The sequence below is a fragment of the Phodopus roborovskii genome, unplaced genomic scaffold (genome assembly GCF_943737965.1).
Source record: "Phodopus roborovskii unplaced genomic scaffold, PHOROB, whole genome shotgun sequence".
Classification (NCBI taxonomy): domain Eukaryota; kingdom Metazoa; phylum Chordata; class Mammalia; order Rodentia; family Cricetidae; genus Phodopus; species Phodopus roborovskii.
In genome coordinates this window covers 8,922,795-8,945,703 of record NW_026126516.1, presented here as the reverse complement: position 1 = coordinate 8,945,703, position 22,909 = coordinate 8,922,795, and the positions used below count along the sequence as shown (strand labels likewise).

Here is a 22,909-nt window from a genome sequence, read left to right as displayed (position 1 = left end):
CAAGTACTGGTGACTACAGTTAGGAAGCTCATGTGCCACCACACCCAGCAAGAATTTCCTTAAACACTTGAGCATCTACTTTCCTGGCTTAAACTTAATCTGGAATCTTATCTGTGATCTAACAAGCCTGTAGGTCCTTTGAGCTACAAATACAAGGAAGCCAGACTCCACTCTTCTTGGTAAGGAAGGAAGAAGTCAGTAAGAAGTCAGTCTGTCCCTCTACCTGCCTCCCGCTCACACCCCAGGGGGCCTCCCTTCCAGTGACATATCCCCAGTGTGTCCCTCTCCCGCTCACACCCCAGAGGGCCGCCCTTCCAGTCATCCAGTCCCCGCTCTGCTCCAGGTTCCTCTTTGGTAAGTCCCTGTATTTCCCAGTTTGGTCTTTTCTTTGCTGGAAATGGAACTGAGAGCCTTGTGCGTGTTAGGCAAGTGTCTACCAGTAACCTGCATTCATAGCCTCTACAGCTTATCTTCTAATGGGGCAGTCAGTTAGCACAATTAGGAGACAGTGAGGTTAGTGTTGGGAGATAAGGAAAAGGTGGAGGTAAAGAAGATTAGAGCTGATGGTCCCTGCTGCCAAGCCTGTGGACACTTTCTGAGCCGATGAGTGTAAAGCTCCTCTAAGGGTGCCTGGCACTTATTGCCTGGACAATGTCGCCTTTCAGCTGTCTTCCATGTATGGAGCCTGTGTGTGGGAGGAAGTCTTCCCGGGGCATTTGTCCGGCTGTGGGACACAGTCGAGTCTGCCCCTTGTTGATGTGCAGTGTCAGGCAGCGCTAAGAGTCATGTGGAGTCTGTCCCCATGCGGGCTCCATCCTGCTACCACCAGGGCACATCTTGTGCAGCAGGATCTGGCTAGAAGGCCAGTTCACGGGTGACCCCCATTCCGTCACCTTGATCCCCAGAATGCTTGCCGCCTTCGATGGTCTCCTCGGGGGCACATGGCTGCTGCTTCCCAGAAGCCCCTTCACACTCTGCAGTTTTGTTGTGTCGAGCATGTGACTAGACGTGGGGATGCTCCTTCACTGCCCTCCCCCTGCTCACCCAGGCCCCGAACCTGTGCTGACTACTGAGTGGCAGCCATAGAGATTACCCACTGCTGACCCAGTGCCCATACGGGGGACTAACGTGCCCCGCTCTCTGCCCCCTCCCGCCTGCCCAGAGACACTGGGGCTGTCCATACCTCAGCGAAGCTGCACCACAGCGGTGGCATGACGCAAAAGGCTCAGGCTTTGGGGCCAGGTGAAACCTGGTTAGATCTCAGCTCCTGTGTGCACAGGGCCTGTGACCATGGCCTGGACCGTCAAGGCTCCGCCTTCATCTGAGAAGCCAAGGCCATGCTTCTCAAAGGGAATTGTGCCGGTCAGCGTGCCACATCACATGTGCCTCGGCGTTTTCCCATTCTCTAGAGTACCACACAGCTGTAATTGATGAACACTGTCGATGTGTGTGAGCGGGAACTGATGTGCAGCTGGCAGAGGGACACTGGGCCTGTCATTGGCTTTTAACCCTCAAAGCCACCCCACTGGCACACTTCCACAATGGGCCACACCTTCTAATTCTCCACCGGCTGAGGATATTCACACCACCACAGCCTACATGTGTGTCTGGGTACCGCGTGCATACAGCACTCGAAGAGGCCAGAAAGTGGCTGGAGCTACCCTGGAACTGTAGCTATGCATGCTTGTGAGCCACCATGTGTGGGTGCTGGGAGCACGCCCAGGGCCCTGGGGAAGCAGCCAGTGCTCTTACCCACTGGGCCACCTCTCCAGTCCTAGTAAAGACATTTATTGTGCCCAATTCTCAGCGTAAAAACATGGTACTGGCATCTGTCACCCCCTAGCTGAAGACAGCAAGGGAAGCAAACCCTTGAATTGAAGAGAGGGAGGGAGGAAGGTATAACCCATTCTGTAACAGCAGCCTCAACCCAGCCTCCGCAGTGCCATGACCGTGGAGCCTGCCTCTAGCATAGCTGCTGCCGGACATTGCGCTGCGTCTACACCTCCTCCCTTTCTGTCTTTCCAGTGCGTAGCAAAGGGCCAGGCTGAAGAAAGGGATGCTGTCAGCAAACAGTGTAAGGAGTAGGGGCCGGGCCCCAGAGGGATGTCCAGGGGTTAAGAGCATTTCCTGCTCTTGCGGAGGACCCAGGTTTGGGTCCCAGCACTGACATGGTGACTCACACCATCTGTGCCTCCTGTTTCAGGGGCCCAACACGCTCCTCTGGGGTCCCAGGCATGCACGTGATGCACATACATGCAGGCAAAGTACTCATGAGTAAAAGTTTAAAAAAGAAGCCATGCCGGCCGTTGATGGCGCTGGCCTTTAGTCCCAGCACTGGGGAGGCAGTGGCTACCCTCTGCCCTCTGTGCTCTGTCATCCGGCTTCCCTCTGGCATCAGCATGGCTGTCACAGATCAAGGCATCAGATCCATGGCTTTCACCATCCAGAAAAGTCATGCTGCTCAAACCAACCAGTAAGGCAAACCCTGTTGCTAGGTGTGAAGCCAGCCCTGCCCTAAGTGCAGAGTGCCACTACCGTAGTGGCCGGATGCTGTAGCCGGATGCTGGGGGAGCACCTGTGCTGCAGTCAGCCAGGGATACAGAGAAACCCGTCAGTTTCCCTGCGTTCCGGCTGGGCACCCGAGTCTCATCACACCATCGTGTAGCAGCCAGCAGAGGGCCTCTTCCTTGAGATCCACAGTATGCTGAGCAATGTCTCTGTTCACGCCCCTTCACAGTTAGAGGTGTAACGGCTATAGTTGTCTGCCTGCACATGACTTCTCTATGTACTCCTGTTATGCATGAGCTGAACACGTGTGTTACCCAGTGTGTGTCTGGGTGTGTTACCCAGTGTGTGTCTGGCATGCCACTCACTGATGCCCAGTTTTGGCCACTGCAACTTTGTTGCCCGTGGAGGCTGTCCTCCAGCTCATGTTAATTCTGCTCATCTCTGCAGGCAGAGCCCAGGCTTCTACAAGAATGTGGTGAAGATTCAGAAGCATGTCACCTTCAACCAAGTGAAAGGCATTTTCGGCTTCACTGACAGTGACTGCATTGGTAAGGGGCTGTTGCTGCCTGGGGGCCCCTGTCTTTGTGGGACTGGGAGCTCAGAGGAGACTAGATAGTGTCCTTAAAAGTCACAGTGCAGCAATGTTAGGCAGTGATGGTACACGACTTTAATCCCAGCACTCAGGAGGTAGACGCAGGTGAGTTTGAGGCCAGCCTGATCTACAGAGTGAGTTCTAGGGCAGCCAGGGCTGTTACACAGAGAAACCCTGTCTCAAAAAAAAAAAAAAAAAAAAAAAAAAAGCAGCAACACCAAAGCCTGAGCTAACATACCTGGGGTGTGGTGTGTGTCCCAAGAGATAGATTTATACATACAGCAAATGCTACCACTGAGCCCCTCGCCATCCCAAGTATCTGCTCCTTAAAGTGCCCGCCTAGAGACCTGAGATGTTAGAACTTCATTTAAAACACTCAGAGGTGGGCGTCCGCCAGACTCAGACAGACAAGACTGGCTGGGGTTCTCCATCATGCTGGTGTGACCCCAGTCGCTAGAGGGCTTAGTAGAGTCCAGAAGAGTTATGGGAGAGCAGGTAGATCTGCTCTCTGTGGGAGCCTTTCCTGGTCCCCAGTCTCTCCACTTAGATAAGAGGTTTTATCAGAGTATGACAGCACACTCTTAATCCCAGCCCTCAAAGGCCAAGGCAGGCAGATCTCTTGTTTGGGGGCTAGCCTGATCTATATAGTGAGTCCCAGGCTAGTCAGGGGCCACAATGTGAGACCCTATCTCAAATAAGAAAGTGTATAAAAAGAGAGGGTTTTACTATCTACACGCCCTTCCCCTCCCCTACTCTCCTCCCCTGGCTTTGCCCCCACTTACACACACAGTATTTGCCAACTGTATAGACATGGTTGTGTCCCCAAGTCTCATTCCAGTGTACTGGCCTTTGTAGGCCATCATTTGAGACCTGTGGCCAGGCCTTCTATTGCCTGTGTCCACCTGTATCTAATCCTCCTCTTTGATAGTTCAGTCAAGCTCATTCCCAACAATTGGAGCATGGTCTTCCTGCTACTGAGAGGCTCTTGACGTTGGGTCTCAGCATCCAGGGTGACCCACAGTAGAGGTGGTGAGCAGCTAAGAAGCAGCGTCTTGTAACAGATCTCTGCCTTGCTTCAGTCCTGGTTCAGCTATGCACTTGCAGTGTGCAGCTATGGCAGGCTATGTAAACACCTGTGTCTGATCGTGAGTGTTTGTAAGATGGCAGGAGGCGCCTTGCCGTTACGAGGAGTAGCAAGCTCCTGGAAATGGCCGATGTGGTGATGCACCCTAAGGGTGGTGCTGGTGTCCAGGGCAGCCAGACACATTGGAGGGAGAAAGTTGCACAGGAGTGCATGGCATGGGCACAGCTGAGCACACTGAGAAATGCGACAAGAAACTGATGAGAGACCAGGGCTTCGAGGGGCGGTGGTGGCTTCGCGGGGCGGTGGTGGCGCGCACCTTTAGTCCCAGCACTCCGGAGACAGAGGCAGGCAGATCTGTGAGTTCGATGTCAGCCTGGACTACAAAGCTAGTTCCGGGACAGGCTCCAAAGCCACAGAGAAACCCTGTCTTGAAAGGCAAACAAACAAAATCATACAGAGACCCGGGGTGGGGCTCAACTTTTACCCAGCTCCCTTGCTATATTTTTAGGCTCTCTTTAGTTTGTTTTCAGTGGGAAGAAATCCATTGTTGATCCCTTTAATTGGATTGATTACCCAGAACAGCGGTTGGCTCAACACGTAAGAGTGTCTCCCTTCTTTCAGGGAAGATCAGTTTTCCTGCTGTCCAGGCGGCACCATCGTTCAGCAACTCTTTCCCGAAGATCTTCCGGGACAGGAGGGACATCCAGTGCCTCATCCCGTGCGCCATTGACCAGGTTGGAGGCAGAGCTGACTTGTGGGAGTGGAGTGGTGCTGGCTGTGGTTGCAGGACTGTCCCGGGGAGGTGGGGGTGACACCGTCCCGTTCCCCCCCCCCATGGTGCTGCTTGGACGGCTCACGGGCCAGAGCCTGCCTGGCCATCGGTCCCATTGTCTTCACCCAGCCTTCTCCACCTAGGACCCTTACTTCAGAATGACGAGGGATGTGGCCCCCAGGATCGGCCACCCTAAACCTGCCCTGCTGCACTCGACCTTCTTCCCTGCCCTGCAGGGAGCCCAGACCAAGATGAGCGCCAGTGACCCCAACTCGTCCATCTTCCTCACTGACACAGCCAAGCAGATCAAGAGCAAGGTGAGCCCGAAAGGAGCAGGGAGCATGCAAGTCCCTAACACGTCCCACGCCGCTCCCTCACGTGACCCTAACACCGTCTCACACAGCTGTCTCACGTGACCCTAACACCGTCTCACACAGCTGTCTCACGTGACCCTAACACCGTCTCACGTGCCGTGACCCTAACACGTCCCACGCCGCTCCCTCACGTGACCCTAACACCGTCTCACACAGCTGTCTCACGTGACCCTAACACCGTCTCACACAGCTGTCTCACGTGACCCTAACACCGTCTCACACAGCTGTCTCACGTGACCCTAACACCGTCTCACACAGCTGTCTCACGTGACCCTAACACCGTCTCACACAGCTGTCTCACGTGACCCTAACACCGTCTCACACAGCTGTCTCACGTGACCCTAACACCGTCCCACGTTGCTCCCGCAGTGATGCCTGATCCCACAGGACCGCTGCCCGCACAGCAGGAGAGCTGGGGTTTGGGTGGTTCGGGGGCTTGGGGTGTAGCGATTTGTTAGTCTTTGATCCCCTCCGCACAGGTAGGAACCTGGGGAATTTTTCTGTTTTCCTCTTTTTCTGTCTTTCTAACAGCATGTTGACACTGAAGCAGAGTCTTGGTAGTTTTCTTTAAAGCATAATCAGTGAAGCTCTTGTCAGATAATGTAGAACATGGCTCTCAGTCTGAACGTCAGACGGGGCAGGGCCAGTAACTGTGCTGGTGGTTTCTGAATTTCCTTTCCCTCAAGTCTACACCAGACCCTCAATAAACGGTTCATGTATTGAGACAGAGTCAGGGTAGACCCCGCTGTCACAGAGATCCACCTGCCTATGTTTATTGAATGCTGGCATTAAAGGTGTGCGCCACCACGCTCGGTTTGAAGCAGAGTCCTACCCTGAAGTAAAGCTCCTACCCTGGCACACTGCTCCAGAGTGATGGCAGCAACTTAGGCCACCGTTCTCTGGAATGCACTCCTGGAAAGAACTGAGAAGTACCCTCCAACAGGACTGCCATGTCTGGTTGTGCCCTTCTGGCAGGCAGTGGGTACTTAGTATATATTTGCAAGTCAATTGGAAACTGAAACTAGAAAGGAGTTTGCACATCCACCTGGTTCAGAGCAACAGAGCACTGTTGCTCAGAGCTGAGCTGCCAGTGAGTGCGAGCCCTTCATGGTTACAGGAAGTCACTGCTGTTTCCTTTGGACCCAAGTAATGTGTTTGTGATTGGATGGTCTAAGAGGAGTGAGAGGAACATATCTGGGGGGTGTTCTACAATAATAGTCAGAGTCCCTGCCAGGCCCCCTAGCCTTTGGAAAGTCCCAAACAAGTTCTGGTTGACAATGGGGACTTTTCATATCCAGCCCTTCCTCCGGAAATGGCTTACACCTGCCCTGCCTAACATGAGAGCTAATAGGATTGGGGATTTGGGGAAATCTTTCTTTCTCTTTTGCTTTTGCCTGAAACTTCCAGAATACAGAGGGCAATGGAGAAGTGAGGTGTGTGGTGGGGGACAAGTTCTGCTCAGTTTGAGAAGTTGGTTTTTAGAATCGGTTTGTATGACTCTGGAGAATTTCCCATTTGTAAAAGCCAGCAGAAACCCAAGGGTTAGGTAAGGAGCCTGCACGAGAGTAGAATCTGTGGGCCTGCAGAGGTCAGGGTCACTGGCAGGTCCTCTCCTGAGTCCAGACTCAGTCACCCTGGCAATGGCCCTGCTGCAGTCAGAATCTCCACAGCTCAGAGCCGAGACACCCCACAGCAGGGGCAGTCTCACAGTGAGGGAACCTGGCTAACACAGCTGCCAACCGTCAGGGGCCCTGATTACCTTGACCTGTGAGTCCACAAGGCAAGGTGAGTTTTCCCTCCACGTGTGAGCCTGCCACGTGGGTCTCCAGCAGACACCCGCTGGCTGGTGTCCTCCGTGAGTTCAGTCCTGATGCTTTCTTCCTGGAGAGTGCAGCACTCACAGCCGAAGGCCTCACCCCCGCTCTGTGCCCGATTCCCACTGCCCCTACCAAGGCTTCATCAGTTTGCTGGGACAGCTCACTGAACTCGGGGAAACGCCATCTGTTTATCATAAAGCAGGAAGGCTGTGGGTCCAGCCAGGTCTGGACCCATTTGCTCTTGTGAGTCAGCAGCCTGGGAGCCAAGCAGTTCCCCGGGAGGATTTGGGAGATTCCCAGGTTCTAGGAACTTTGTCCCAGGACAAAATATTCTCACAAAACATGACCCTATCACTGTGGAGAAGACCTTAGCCTTCTAGGCAGCTTGTGTGAGGTGCGAAGTCCTAGTGACCTTTACCCCTAGCTGTCATTCTTTTTTATTTATTTACTCAGTCACTCACTCTTGTGAGACAGGCTGTCACTGTGTACTGGCTGCTCTGGAACTCACTGTAGTCCAGGCTAGCCTCAGACTCACAGCTCTACCTGCAGAGGCCTCCTGAGTGCTAGCTTAAAGGTTTGCACGGCCACGCCCTGCTCTTCTCATTAGTCCTTTTGTTTGTTTTGAGATGGTGTTTCTCTTTGTTACTGAAGTAGGCCTGGAACTCTTGAACACAAGTAATCCTCCTGCCTCGGTCTCCTATGTGCTGTGTCTGCCACTGTGCTCAGCTCTGTGTCGCTAGTTTCGGGGGTCTGTTTGCTTGTTTTATGTGTGTTAGTGTTTTTCTTGCATGTATGTCTGTGCCTAGTATCCCCAGGGGCATCGGGAGTTGCAGACAGTTGAGCTGCCGTGTGGGCACTGGCGATTGAACTCTGGTCTCAGTCACTGAGCCATCACTCTAGCCCATCTGGGGCTTTCTTAACCACCTGACGCGTGGCCCGTCTGGGTGGAGACCTCCCTGCGGGCCTCCCCTGTCACCACATGCTGAGGGTGGACTTCTCACGGCTGTGCTCTCCTGACCTTGGGGCTCGTGTGTACATGTGGTTGGGGCTTTTCCGCCACCTGTGGACACAGCACTACCTGCCACCCTTTCTGCTGGCCACCAGCTCTGAAGAGGGCTTGGGCTCTTCCGCAGTTTCTAGCCCAGTGTGCTTTGGTTTCCGGGCTGTTCTGTAGCTCACTTGTCAAAGACCTGCTCTCCTGCCTCCCTGCCTCCCTGCCCCCCCACCATGAGTCGCTAGTGTGGCTGCCACCGCCTGGGCCCTGACCGATGTCCAGAGACAGGGAAGCTCTTTGACTGACTTCTGTCTGGTGCAGGTGAACAAGCATGCGTTTTCTGGTGGAAGAGACACGGTGGAGGAGCACAGGCAGTTTGGGGGCAACTGTGAAGTGGATGTGTCCTTCATGTACCTGACCTTCTTCCTGGAAGACGACGACAGGCTGGAGCAGATCAGACAGGTGAGCAACCCCGCCCTGCCACCCATCCACATGAGCCCCACAGCCCAGCCAGGCCCTGTGTATTGCTAGAGCACCCTCAGTGACTCGGTCCATACAAGTAACGTCATGCTTATTTAGACCTAGCTCAGGAGGCTGAAGCAGGAAGATTACACATCCCAGGCCAGCCTGGGCTGCACAGCAAGATGCTGAACTTAAAAAGTAGAACAGGTGTTCACTTCAGCAGCGTGTATACCAAAACTGAACAATACAGAGATTAGCATGGCCCCTGCTGAAGCATCCCATGTGTAAAACAAAAACTGGGTAAGATCACTCAGGGCTCTAACCCTTGGGAGCTCACAAAGGTGAGAGAGAGCATAGAGAGATCTCTCTCTTGCCAGGGGAGGAACGTAGTTGTCCCTGGCCCTAGGACAGCCTCTCAGTGAGCTGATGGGGACAGGCAGTGTCCCTGGCCTTGGAGTCTTTTCCAGAGAAATCCTGTGGAATAGAAAACAGCTTTTCATACAGAAACAGTAGCAGAAAAAAGGTACAGGCGTGGTCTGTCCAGCCGGGTGGCCAGGTGAGGATTGTTGCAGATGCCCAGCCTGATGTGTTAATTAATGTCTTTGATTGTTACTGTTTAAGACAGAGTTTCACTGTGTAGCCTGGAACTCCCTATAGAGACCAGGCTTACATCAGACTCATGACAGTCCTCCTGCCTCGGCCGCCTGAGTGCTGGGGTTATAGGAATAAGGATTGAGAGGGTGTCGGTGCCACCAGAGCCAGTGGCAGGGGTAGGGAAAGAAAGGCTGTGAGGAGAGAGAGTGCTTTACATTCACAGGAAGAACTCTCAGAGGAAATACGCCGCTCACTGTTGGTGGTTAGCACCTGTGGTGTGGAGTGGAAGGCGATTTTCCCCAGCCTTCTGCCACCTCCGCTTGGAGAGTGGCACCATCGGGAAGGAAAGTGCCAGGGTGCGTAGAAAGCGCCAGGGTGCGTAGAAGCCATAGGGCTGGGAGCGGCATCCAGCTCTCCTTTCTCTGTTGGTGACACAGTGGATTGTGATTGTGGTTTCCCATAATCTGCTGCTCCCAATTCTTCCCCACTTCCTGCAGTTTGTATCCACCCCTTTCTGTGTCTCCTTAGAGAACAGACTCCTACAGGTTAATAATGAAGTGTAATATAGTTCATAAAAGGACATAAGCAGAATTAGAGCTCAGGTAGGGGTGGCTGGGACACCCAGAGCCATTGCTCACCGCATCCAACTTCCTGGCAGGATTACACCAGCGGAGCCATGCTCACTGGGGAGCTCAAGAAGACACTCATCGATGTCCTTCAGCCCCTGATCGCCGAGCACCAGGCCCGACGCAAGGCCGTCACCGAAGAAACGGTGAAGGAGTTCATGACTCCGCGGCAGCTGTCTTTCCACTTTCAGTAATGCTTTTCTGTGTGCACAGACCCCGCCCATCAGTAATCCTGTCAATCACTAGCCCCATCAGTAATCCCTATCAATGACCCCAGCCCACCAATCACGCCACACTCCCCTAGGCTTCTTCACTCGTTAATTCCTGGACCTGGGTCTCTACGCCCTTGTGCATTCTGGATGCTGTTTCTTCTGTGATGTCTGTCCGCCTGGAGTCTGCTGATGATCAGGTGCTGCTAATGTTGTGTGGTCACATAGAAACCCAGCCGAGAGTCTCCCACAAAGAGCCCACAGAGGACTGTCCGTCCAGCAGCCTAGGGTTCCAGAAAAAATTCCCAGAATCTCTTAGTTTTTTTTTGTTTTTTTTTTAAGTGTGTATGCTACACACGGTAGTACACACCTTATAATCTCTGTATTCAGTAGGCAAAGGCACAAGTTCTGTGCCAGCCTGGGCTACCCAGCAAGAGCCCGACATAATTTGTGTTTCATTCCAAGTCTATGGAGTCAGAATGTCATTATTGTAAAACTAAAAACTGCTGTGAAAAACTGATGACGAGACATTAGTGGGCAAAGATGCTGTGCTTGAGCCCATACCAACTCTATATATACATATGTATACATATATGTTTACACGTAATATATATATAAACTTTGCTTTATAGTCACTAGGGAGTACTCAGCTTCGTCCTGTAGGTGTAGCTCAGTAGTAGAGGACTTGCCTAGAGTGCATGATGCCGTGGGTTCAGTCTTTAACACCACAAGGTGGTGGGGAGGTTGTCATTCAGCTCTAAAAGCTGCCTTTAACACTGACTATGGACCCCAGGCTGGACCATGTCTATTAGCCTGAGTCTTGTGGCTGAAACTTGAGGCTGAGGTTACTAAACTCCAGATCACACGTGTTGTCCACTCCAGAATCATGCTTGTTGCCCTTACTGTACTAACTTTTCCACAAATGGCCCAGTGATGGCTTCTCCTGACGTCACACCCTAAGGACAGTCTGTTGCCTTTGCAGATGCTTTTGTTTTGACACTTGACTGAAGTGGAGGGCAGCACAGAGCAGTGCGCTGGCCGCTCCAGGCCGGTGGACCATAGCTAGACAGGAAAGAACATCAGCTGCCCAGGCCTTGGCGTTCTCCCTCTGAGCCGACCATGTGTAATGAGCCACCACTCAGAGTCTTGTCAAAGCAGAAGCCGTATCTCAGGGAAAGCCCCTGGGTGAGGTGTCTGCCCTCCCTGAAGGCACAAAGGCCGCTCTCGAGTGTGTCCTTGCATCACTTTCAGGCAAAAATAAACTTTGTTGTGCCCCTGCCTTCGTTGCTGTCTGTCCAAGCAGGCTGCGGAGCTACCTGCGCGTACGGCCCCTAAGCCACACTACACCGTGCTGGGGCGGTAGCCGTTCCCCTTGTCAGAGGAGAGAGGGACAGGCCGTGCAGAGCTGTGAAATCCCATGGTGCTTAGAAGCAGGCTCCCAGGGACTGCTGGCTGTGTCGGCAGCTTGTCCTGAGAAGCCACCCTCTCCCTGCGACTACTTTCCCCGCCTTGTTTGATGTTCCAGCAGCCTGAAGAGAGCATGTGCTTGTGATGTCTGTCCTGTCTGCCAAGACCTGGGTGCTCAGGGGATGCTGAGTGATGAGCGCAGGCAGAAATGGGGCCACTGGGCGTCCAGGGCAGACCCAGTCACAATGGAGCCGCACTTCACCTTACCTGCCTGCCCTCGTTTGCGAGTCGGGAAAAGGGACTTGGAGGGAAATATGACTCATCTAAGGCCACATAGTGAATCTGTTACTGAGCAGTCTGTTCTGACTTATCATGGAGAATACTAAGGTCATACATTACCCTGGGAGGTCAAGTGCCTGAACTCAGAGCCCAAGAGAGTGCCAGAGTATGGATGGCACAAAGTTCATGCAGGCTCTTCTCAGGGCCCATCCCACTGGACAGGCCAACACCTCACCTGGCTGCCGTGGCCAGGGTGGTAAGACGGATGCCGAACACTGCCTTGCTCTCACTGTGACCCGGAATGGCTGGCGTCACTTGTACCCAACGAACGTACAGGTGTGCTGATGAAGGGGAGATGTTGCTGTCATTGTCTACCCAGCCAGAGCACCTGAAGGCTTAGCCCCCTTCTGCCATCAGCCACAACTTTGGGGGAGTCGCCTGACTTGTAGGGAGCTCCGTCTCCTTCATGTAAGACAACACGGGTGATAGGAAACCCTGCTGTTAGTCAGGGTAAGGGCCTTCAACGCCACTGCTACACTGGCTGGAAACCAGAAGATTCTTGAAGGTCCCTGAGAGACCTTCAAGCAGGGCTTTTAATGGGGGCGCCTGGGGATGCGTCCAATGCCAAATGGTCCAGAGACTTCCCAGGAAGAACAGCCTTCACTCGGAGTGGTACCCACATCATGCAGAAGCAAGTGACAGCTCCCTTGTAGAGCAGTGTGTCCAGGAGTAAACAGGCCTCGGGCAAACTCCTGAGGTATGCTATCAGCCCTTCTCCAGGCCCATAGGTCTGTCTACAGCCCGACATACTTTGGGAGCCCTCAAGGGGTAGCTCTTAACTCGCACTGGAGCACTCTACTACAGCCCTGTGGGGAGAGCGACTCTTCCCGGTGTGTTACTCGAGCAGCCAGCCAGCCCCTCCCCTCTGATTCTCCTGACAGCAGTAGGGAGGCCAGGGGCTGACTCCTCTAGTAAACTGCACTTGGGAGGCTGACACAGGAAGACAGTGAGAATTTGAGGCAAGCCAGGGATGTGTACTGAGTTCCAAGCCCTTCCTGCTAAGTCACTTCCCCCACCAATGGCCCTGGAGACGTGGGCTGGGCCAGCAGAATGGCAATTGGGGTCAGCAGAACCCAGAGCATCTGCCACGACCCTTGTGAACAGGGAACATCAAAGCCAAGAGTGTGCTGTCTGAGCTCACCTCCCACAAGGTAATGAGTGACATGGTGGCACACACCTTTAATCCCAACACTCAGGAGGCAGAGGCAGTCCGATCTCTGTGAGTTCGAGGCCAGCCTAATCTACAAAGCAAGTGCCAGGACAGACTCCAGAGCTATACAGAGAAACCCTGTCTTGAAAACCAAACAACAACCCCCGACCACCAAAAAAAAAAAAAATGAGTGGGCACCAGTGGCTCCTGACAGTTTGTAAATTATTAGGCCCTTTGTATTAGCTGTCCTTTTCCAGGCACTGGCCCAGAGTGTCCCAGCATCTTGACCTGTCTGAACCAGGTAAACTTTCAAGTTCAGGCACTGAAACTAAAAGGACTTCAGGGTTGCAATTCAAGAGACGCGGCACAGGGCTTGTAGCATTCGAGGAAAGTGAGCGCGCACACCAGCAGCTCCTAAATCACCACAAAGTAACTACGGTTGTTTTAAGAGGAACCTTACTGAAACCGGAAGAGCACCCAAAGGCTGGAGGACTGCACGAGCCAGATGAGTGACGGAACACTCCTAGATGCCTGCCGAGGGTGTCTGGGCCAGCTCTCCCTCCAGGCTGCAGCTGGAGACCGCTGAAACCCTGTGCCTGTAGAAGCAAGCCTTCCAACCCCACAGAAAGCTCTCTGGCTTTCTACATAACCACAGCCTTACTGCAGAGCTTCTGGTTCCCCTGTTGACCAGACGCCAAGAGGTCCTGGGCAGCTCCCAGTTTTGAGATGGAACAGATAAGCAACCAGCCAGCTGCCCAGGCTCCATGACCTGGTAGGGAGACCAGAAGACCTTCCTGGAGGAGGGGAGGCCTAAGAGATGGCATCAGGCAGGGGGAGGCCTTGCAGGCAAGGGCTCTGGACATAAGGTCTGCTGCCAAAGGACCTGCATGACAGCAGCAGACCCAGAAAGATACCCTACCCCTCCTAGAAATTGGAATGCCTTACTGAACAAAGAAAATGAGACCATTAGATGTATGCACGGCCAGGTTTTGCATCTGAGCACGCGTAGCTGAGCTGGGTATCAGCCAGCTTTACCACAGGGCTTTTCTGTCAAAGCCCAGTGGGCTGACGCCATACAGCCAGCTTGACTCCCAGTGGCCCATCACTGGCAGCCACAGGGTCCCTGAAGAGGGAGGTTAGGCTTCAGAAGCACAGGCAAATCCCACTGCGTGCCTGAGGGCAGACACTTTCCTACCCTGCCCTCCAAGCCAGTGGCTCATAAAACCTTAGAATGGTTACCTCACCCTTTTCCACCCTTGGTGCAGAGCTCCAGCCAGGCGTCTGGCCCAATAATGACACAGATCACAGGCTACACATCCCAGAAAGTAAAAAGACGGTGCAGGGTTTCACAGCGACCCTCCACATAACGGGCATCTGGCTATGCAAGTAAGAAGTCTAGTCCATCTTATTCTCCAGGGCCAGGACTACACACACACCGCTTCTCTCACCATGACGCACAGTGAAACACACCGGATGAACACCAACTAGGAAGAGCAGTACCACACAGATCACACAGCAGCACCGCTGAGCAAGCTCAGAAACATTTATTGACAACCACTCATGACCCAGGCTCTAGGGTCTTCATGTGGCAAGCAGTGTGAGTGTGGATACCAGTGAGCTCCCACACCAGCTCCTCAGCCAGTGATGACAACCAAGGACAGGGAACAAGCCCCACGTGTACCAGATGGCTCTGCTTGCTGTCTGATCCCTCGCTTGTCTGTTCAGGGGACAATGTGAATCCGCAGAAGTTGACGAGGCCAAGTGCTCGGTAGGGGTGGTAAGGGTATGCTCTGAAGTCATGAGTATGGACAAGGAGTACACTCAGGAATGAACACTTGCTCAGTGACAAACGGCTCCAAGTGACACGTGTCCTCATCAAGGAAACTCACACAACCTTGACTCGTGACCCCCCCTGGCTTTATGGTCAGCAGCGGGGCAGGCCTCACCTAGTCACTGCACAGAAGGCCCTCTGCTGTGCCAGTGACAGCCCTGTGGGGTCCTAGCCCACCCACGCTCCCCGTCACCTCCAGCTGCTGTGACCTGGCTGATGCTGACTGGGGGCCCGCCCCTATGTGCACCATCGCTGAGTGAGCCTCAGCACAGCCTCATAGGCCACGAAGACCACCATGTTGACCGGAAAGGCACGGCAGCAGTTGAGCGTCAGCCCCTTGAAGAGCACCCTGGGGCCCTCCTCCCGCACACTGGCCACCACACAATGCAGGAGGCCCCGGTAGCGCTGCCGGCCCTGCCCATCTGCCTGCAAGCGTGACTTGATCACATCCATGGGGGTGGCCACGGCCCAGGCCAGGACTCCAGCACAGCCTCCAGCCACCAGCACACCTAGGACATCTGCAAGAAAGACAGTGGCCATACTGTCTCAGAGCAAGCTTCTCAGAGACAGGACCCGACCCAGGACAGCTCACTGAGTCAAGATAGACCTCTCTATCACAGTCACTGTGTTGCTTCGGACACACACACACACACACACACACACACACACACACACACACACACCCTCAGAAACCCTATCACAGTCACTGTGTGGCCTCGGACACGGACACACACACACACACACACACACACACACACACACCCTCAGAAACCCTACTTGAAAAATAAGGCAGACATACAAAAATGCTTAGCTTGATTCAGTGTTGTGAGCTGCGCTGTGCACAGATTCCTCTCCCTGCCCCCATCCCGCTTGGCCAACCCCATCGGCCTGTCACTCACCTGGTTGGCTATGGCCGGCAGGGGTGAGCCACTCACAGAGCATGGCATAGGAGAGAAAGTAAGTGGCGAAGGAATGGCCTTCACGAAGGAGCAGAGCTGAGCTGCCCTTGTAGAGTCCCCGCAGTCCCTCTTCACGGGCCACTGTGACTAAACAGTGCAGCGGCCCACGATACTTAGGCCTGGGCTCCAGCCATGCAGTGGGCGCAGCACACAGGGCAGGAGCCCCTGACGTCCAGGCGGCTGAGGGCCGCCGCTGCGGGGTCTGAGCTTGGGCCTGTGTCTGCAGCCGGACCTTGGCCACCTCAGTGGGTGACGTCAGGAACACCTGGGACAGAGAACAAGCAAGGTTAGGACATGCCTACAGCCTGTCCACTCACTCAAAGACCCAGCCTTCCCATTGGGTTTTGATGGTTCTGGGTTGAAAGCCAGCTCAGCCGAATTAAGGCCGAAGCCAAGGTCTTCATCTCTCCTATCTGGGAACACTAGCTTGACACATACCAGGTGCTAAGTAAACGTGACTAAGTTCAAGAGCATAATGGACACAGTAGTTTGCACTATAGTCATATTGCTAAAGGCAGAGCATGGTGGTCACTGTGGGACCTAGCTAGATGCCCTGGGGTCCTTACGCCCTCAGTCTCCCTAAATTCTCATCACACCTCTTGCAGATGAGATGGCAGCCCAGAAAGGCTCAAGAGTCAAGCCTGGTTTGCTAGGCTTATCGGCCTTTTATCTCTGCACCGTGTGTAGTGGCTATAACACTTAGCCCCTCAGCCGGTGGAGGCCCCGATTAAGGACCAAGTAACTTTTCCATGCTCCATCACGGCCTATGAAGGACCTCAGCTGCCCTGTTCCCATCTGTGGTGCCCGATGCTCCAGCTTCACTGAGGATGAGGGATGCTAGTATCCATGCTCACACTAGATGGTGTTCAGGCATTTACGGGAAACCCTGAAGATGGAGACCTGCCAGCTGGGAGGTCACAAACACCTGAATGCTATCTCTTTATGGTCATCCCCTCCTCTCCACTGCAGCATTCTAGGAGGGTTACCAAAAGGAGCCCAGCCCATCCCAGGCAGGAGACTTCATCCCTCACCACAGTCCCCATGCCCTGTAGGCTCTACCTTCACAGAGCCTCGGTCTTGACACCCGCCGGGAGGTACGATTCAAACTCCCTGAGCATCTCTGATGCCCTTCTACCCTCAACTGCCTCTACTCACCCGGACAAGGCCAGAGGCACATCCTGAGAGCGTGATATCAGCCTTGGTGGGCTTGGCGTCAGTGCTGCCGTACCGGAATCGGCAAAGGTGAGCCAGGCAGTGGTGGTAGGTGCCGAAAGATACCGATGACACCAGGGACACCGTGCACACAGGCAGGGAGAGGCCCCGGTAGAAACCCCACACCTGGTGGACAGGGACCAAGTCAGGACAAGACCCAAGAGAGAACCCCCTGGCGCTGGGATATTTGGGACTGGTCACCATCTATCTCCCTCGCCACCAATGCCTCCAGAGGGTCGCCCCTGGGACCTTAGCACTTGCCCTGATGTTTAAGGGTTGCAGAGAGAGCTGACTGGCCATGATGGTGGAACCAACTTGATGCTCACTTGATCTTGCCTGCACCAAGTCATTTGCGTAAGTTTAAGCGTAAGCGTCCCCAAGACCTTCCCCTGGAATCCCAGGTCCCCCTGGGTCCCTTCCCCTGGAGAAGGGGACTTGGTTTTGTACCATATAGAGTCCGCAGTGCTCAGATTTTGGAGCTCAGGAGAGCCTGGGGCTGGGCACCCGTTTGGAAGGCCAGAGGCTAGCACTCAAGGGAAAGGGCATCACTAGCAAGTCCCAGCCCCTGATGCCACCCACCCCAGTCCTACCCGCTCTTGACGATACGTGTCCCGGATGCAGTGCCAAATGCTTGTGTACTTGGCCTCAGTCTGGATCCTGACCTACGGGAAAGGGAGAAGGGTTCAGAAAGGGTTGGTCCTAAGCCTGGGGCAAAGCCAGTAGAGGCCTAGGCTCCGCCCTTGACCATCAGGCATGCTGCTTTAGAGTGAGTAGGGACAGCGAACCGCTTTTGGAAGGAGACCCCCTGAGGCACAGAATGAGAGAGACTGATAGTCCCAAGGGCCATAGGGAACCATTGAAGGTATTAGAGTAGGAAAGGACTGGGTCCCATTAGCATTCTAATTGAGGACCAGAGCCAGGTACAGGGGCCACTGAGTGTAACCTAAACCAAAGCAGGGCCTTGCTGTACCTTCACTGTATCCAGAGGGTAGCCCACAGCAACTCCGCAGACTCCTGCAAGGCAATCAGAGCAACCAGTGAGGCAGAAGGAGGTGGCCGCGTGGGCAGTGAGAGCCCGCCCATCCCAAGGGATGATGGGAAAGGTGGCCTTGAGCAAGCTCACTCCCCTCACTGCCACTGGCCCTGCCTGGGCTCCACCTATCTGCAGCCTTCGTTTTGCAGGTGAGAAACTGAGGATCAGGATGCACCTGCCAAACTTGCTAGCTATCTCCCAACCCCTTTCCTGGCCCACCAGTACCCATCCCCATTGCCCAGGCCAAGAACATCCCTCAGCCTCCCCTCTGACGGCACATTTTGGGAGAACGTCTGGTTCTGTACTAGCTGACCCTGTCCCTGAGCCAGGCAAACTTTGCCCTCAAGCTTCAGCCTGTGCACGGTTTGTGTGGGAGCCAGGTGGACACCCACACTTTGCAGGAATCGGGGAGGGGCACATTCTGAGTAAAGGCTAAGGGAACAGTCCAGACCCCCCAACCAGGTCGATGAAGGGCCAGGATTGCAAGGAACCACAGTTACACACAGGACAGGGTGTGCACTGCTACTGTGATCTGGTCTGGACAGAGAGACTCCCCCAGAGACCCACGTGTGGGATTGGCAGATCCCTCAGAATATCCTTAAGTCACTGGGGTCACATTTTGGAGGGGACTATGAAATCGCAATCCCTTGCCTTTTGACTTCCTGGCCCAGAGAACTGCCCTGCCATTGTCCTCTAACACCCACACAGCCGACCAAGCACTGGGGCCACCTGGTGGTCACAGCCTCGGAACTGCCCACTAAGTAGCCATTCTCTGCATGAGTAGGTTAACTGAAGCCAGTGGACAGGGCTGCTCACACACACACTCACACACACACACACACACACACACACACACAGAGGGGCTCATAGTGCTCACCCAGGCATTGAACCAGGGGAGCCACACTGCCCCCCTAGCCCTACCACTCCAGCTCCAGGGCCTCCACATCTAAAGCCAACACAGCCTTGAAGAAGCTGAAGAGCCAACCAGGGCCTTGGGCTTTCTACCCTGGAGCAAGGATGCTAAGGACACCATGGAGGATGACAAGGCCCGTGGGTTGTGTCCCGAGATGCCTTCAAGTAGAAGAATGAAGGTCTGAGTGGGGGACCGGAGGGTATGAAGCAAGTGCCCGACGAAGACTTGGATAGAATAGCTCTCTCTAGGTCTCTTAAACACCTCACCAAATCCTGTGTATCCCTCAAAGCCCTCACCAAATCCTATTTATCCCTCAAAGGCCTCCTCTCTTATGCTTTCCTACTGTGTTCTTGGTTGCCTCTGCCTGGAAACATTGATTAGAACCTGTGTCAAATGGCCTTGCTGCTAATCCCCACATGCCATGGCCAACTCTGCATCTTGAGTTCTTTAAGGAAAGGCTTGGGTCTGAGTCCCTGGGACCCGGTACAGCAAGGACCCCACCTCAAGGGCCTTTCCTGTGGCTGTGAGGGTGTGGCCTCCTGTGCTGCTACCATTCTGAGGAGCAGCAAGCAAATGTTGGTATGGTCCAGATCAGGGCCCCCCAGAGCCCCAGGCAGGGCCAAGACTCAGTCCTCCCAACGCTAGTGCTCTCTTTCCTTTCCGGTCCCCAGGCTGTTCCCAGCAAGGACAAAGCCACCCACAGTTATTTCACAAGCGCTGCAGGGCCAAGGGTGCCTCGCCTAAAATAGCTACATAGTCCGAGGATCGATGGCCCATGGAGTCCCTGTGGGCAGCCACCATCCCCTCTGTCACCTCTCCCCAGGAGAGACACGGTTTGAGCCATAGGGGGCGAGATGTTAGTAGGACCAGCCTGCTCTGTGTTCTAGTTCCCGCTCCCTGAATAGAACCCTTGGGTGCACTGTTCTTCCCTGAAACCTTCTGTCTGGCCCCCTAGAACTCATTCACCCACACTAGAAACCCCAGCCATCTCCTAACCCCACTGGGACAAATTTCTGTTCCCAAGCCAGGAATCCTAGCCATATCTGCATCCTGCCTTAACTACAAGGCCATGTGTGGGAACTTGCCTCCCCTTCAGCATCCGTAGCCCACAACAGGGGTCTGCTCCCTTCCCAACTGCCTAGGGTTCTCTCCCCGTTACCAAACACACAAAAACACCATCCCCAGTTCCCCACAACTCCTGCACCCCTCTCTTCCTATCCCATACCTCCAATGGCCCCAGCAACAAAATCCATGGACAGCGTAGGAAATGGGAAGGGCTCCGGTCTCTGCCTGTGCCACACTGGCCAGCTCCTACCGATTCTGCAGCTTTAATATAGCTGTGAGCAGAGGCGGAGACAGGGCTGCAAACAAGCTATTTTGATGCCCACACTCACACACCCCACAAGGATCCCAGTGTCAATGACCCCAGCGTCAGGAAAGCATGTGAGAGGTCATGGGAGACGGCCAACCCCAGATATAAGTCTGCCTCCATTTCCTTCCGGGTTCAGACTGCCTGGCGTCTGACTGTTCACACTGACTGCATAAACAGTGGCCCCTCGTATGTGTCCCCACTTTATAGTTGACTTCCAGTCCTGAAAGGGAAGGGGAGCAAGGGCCTGTCCTAATCATGGAGCCACCAAGACCCCAAAGGGGACTTGCTTAAGGCAGCCACTATCTTACAGTCACCCTCTCTGTAGCCAGCCCTTGAAGGGAATGCAAGCTTGTCTCTATGGCCACCATGCTGGTTCCCTTTAGAGGCCCAGTGACCCAGGCTGCGGCCCTACAAAGTGACCTGGGGGCCACCCTCAGGGCCAGAGTCGTGCAGAATGGAGGAAAGGGGATGCTAACATGGGGCGCCCAGCAGTTGTGTCTGGATGACCCTAGGGTGGCTCAGCAGGAGGCCACGTGTCCACCTGTTTTCCTGTTATCTGTACACTGGCCTTGAACAGGCAAGTTTCAAACTAGAGATGACCCCTCACCCCGACAGGTAGTCTACTTTTGTGTGAGTCGGCAGTGCGAGCTGTCACAGCAGAGGGCAGAGGGCAGATAGAGGGACACCGGGAGTAGCCTATCCAAGGCCAGCCTTGTTGTCCATCCCGTAGAGCGGTGTGTATCACCATCTGATTAGAAGTTGACCTGCCTGCATTCAAATCCCAGCTCTGCCGCTTGCCTTTGAGACAAGGTCTTGAGCTCCAGCAGTATTCCTGCAGGATTGCCAGCCAAACCCATTCATAGACGCAGAGAGAGGGAGGCGATGGGTCTGCATCAGCTGGGCCAGATGCTACCCTCAAGAGGCTAGGTCAGTGAGGGAGCCTAAAACACACACCTCCCACCTAGGAGGACAAGGTCCCTTCAGTCCCACATTGCCAGTGGAGTAGGGCCATCCACCCAGACACTGGAGTGTCCCCCCAAGGCCCCACAGGTCTTTCTCCGGTCCATATCCAGTCTTGGTGTCCCTCCCTTACTACCACAGGCAGGACAGTTTGCCACTGTCTGCCTGCTCTGTCCTGACTGTCATTACTCCTGGACAGCAGCCCACCTGTCCAGGCTCCTGATGCATGCCACCAACACATGCCAGGTGTCAAACAGTGAGTCACCTTGATAAACACAACAACCTAGTCCCCGCCCTAGAGACCTGATGAGCTGGCAGTGACACAGTCCTAAAGGGACAGGAAGAACCCAGAGGTGATCGGAAGGGCTGGTGTGGTCAGTAGTGCATGACTGTCACTAGGAAGCAGAGCGGCCGTGACAGCCCACCGGACACTCTCCAGAGCGTGGGTCTGGTAATGTCCCTCGTGATGCGCCAGGCTCCTGGGCCTCTTGAGGCCTCTCTCCACCCCAAGATTACTTTAAAAAGAGCTCTGCGCACAGTGTCAGAAACACGAATGGCACAATTCCTCAACACACAAGTCCCTTTCACTGACTGTGACTTGCCAGGTAGCCCAGATTTTACGTAATGGCGTGGCCATTGGCAGTCAGATTATTTTATTACAATCTTAATTATTAATATTAGTTCTCAGATCACACATGACACAGTAATACACACACACAAACACACACACACACACACTGATTAAAAATGGGCTCACCAGGCAGTGGTGGCATATGCCTTTAATTTGAGCACTCTGGAGACAGAGGCAGATGGATCTCTGTGAGTTTGAGGCCAGCCTCATCTACGGAGCGAGTTCCAGGACAACCAGAGCTGCACAGAGAAACCATTAAAAAAGCAAAAGTGCTAAGGAAGAGTTATAAAGAGGCATCAGGGTAACTTTCCCGAATCAGCGGCAGAGAGCTGTTAAGTACAGAGGTGTCTGGCGCAAGCCACTGAGGACTTGGCTTGAATGGGCTGTGTCACAGGCAAAGATCACTGCACTTGAGCTGAAGGGGAGGAGCTTCGTTTGTTTAATGATAAATTCATGAGTCTCGTGTTCCTCGGGTGATTTGGCATGTTCACAAGTGTGGTTACGAATGAATTCTCTGCTTGTGCCGCCTGGTGCGCCAGCAGGTGGTGTTTACCTGTGGAAACACCATGCGAAGATCATTCTTTCTTGGCACTTACCCAACATGGAGTGTAGTGGCTTGAATGAGAACGGCCCTCAGTGCCCATAGGGAGTGGTACCATTTAAAGGGAGGGAGTGTGTCACTGGGGCTGGGCTCTGAGGTGTCAAAAGCTCACACCAAGCCTGGAGTCTCTCCCTCTCCCTCTTCCTCTTCTTCCCTTCCTCCATGTCTCTCTCTCTCTCTCTGGGTTAGGGTTAAGGTTACACACACACACACACACAGACATACATACACACACACACACCAATAAATAAAGGCGATTTAAAAAAATATTTATTTTTATTTATTTATTTAATGGGCACTGGTGTCAGATACCCTGGAACTGGAGCTACAGGTGTTATCTGCCGTGTGGTACTGGAAATTGAACCCAGGTCCTCTGGAAGAGCAGCTGGTGCTCTTAACCCCTGAGCCATCCCTCTGGCCCCAAATGTAATTTTTCTTAAAGAGGCAGATAATACAGATTGAGACTTCC

At 53.9% G+C, this 22,909-nt stretch overlaps 2 protein-coding genes across 3 annotated transcripts in view; one reads left to right on the top strand and one right to left on the bottom strand.

Moving 5' to 3' along the window:
* The window catches only part of Wars1 (tryptophanyl-tRNA synthetase 1), a 32,204-nt gene extending 20,893 nt beyond the window's left edge, over positions 1–11,311 (top strand). For both annotated transcript variants that reach the window (XM_051196604.1, XM_051196605.1), the window contains exons 7-11: positions 2,956–3,056; positions 4,806–4,918; positions 5,100–5,273; positions 8,463–8,603; positions 9,856–11,311. In XM_051196604.1, coding sequence (XP_051052561.1) covers positions 2,956–3,056; positions 4,806–4,918; positions 5,100–5,273; positions 8,463–8,603; positions 9,856–10,017 — 691 coding nt within the window. In that variant the 3' untranslated portion in view covers positions 10,018–11,311. The remainder of the gene's footprint in view (positions 1–2,955; positions 3,057–4,805; positions 4,919–5,099; positions 5,274–8,462; positions 8,604–9,855) is intronic.
* A 3,142-nt stretch (positions 11,312–14,453) lies between these two features.
* Slc25a47 (solute carrier family 25 member 47) lies at positions 14,454–20,196 on the bottom strand. The gene is made up of 6 exons (XM_051196610.1): positions 20,102–20,196; positions 17,901–17,944; positions 17,521–17,592; positions 16,874–17,056; positions 15,659–15,983; positions 14,454–15,277 (listed from the first exon to the last, which is right to left on the bottom strand). The coding sequence occupies exons 1-6, from the start codon at positions 20,127–20,129 to the stop codon at positions 14,997–14,999; spliced, it is 933 nt and encodes a 310-aa protein (XP_051052567.1). The 5' UTR covers positions 20,130–20,196; the 3' UTR covers positions 14,454–14,996.
* Positions 20,197–22,909: the final 2,713 nt, after the last annotated feature.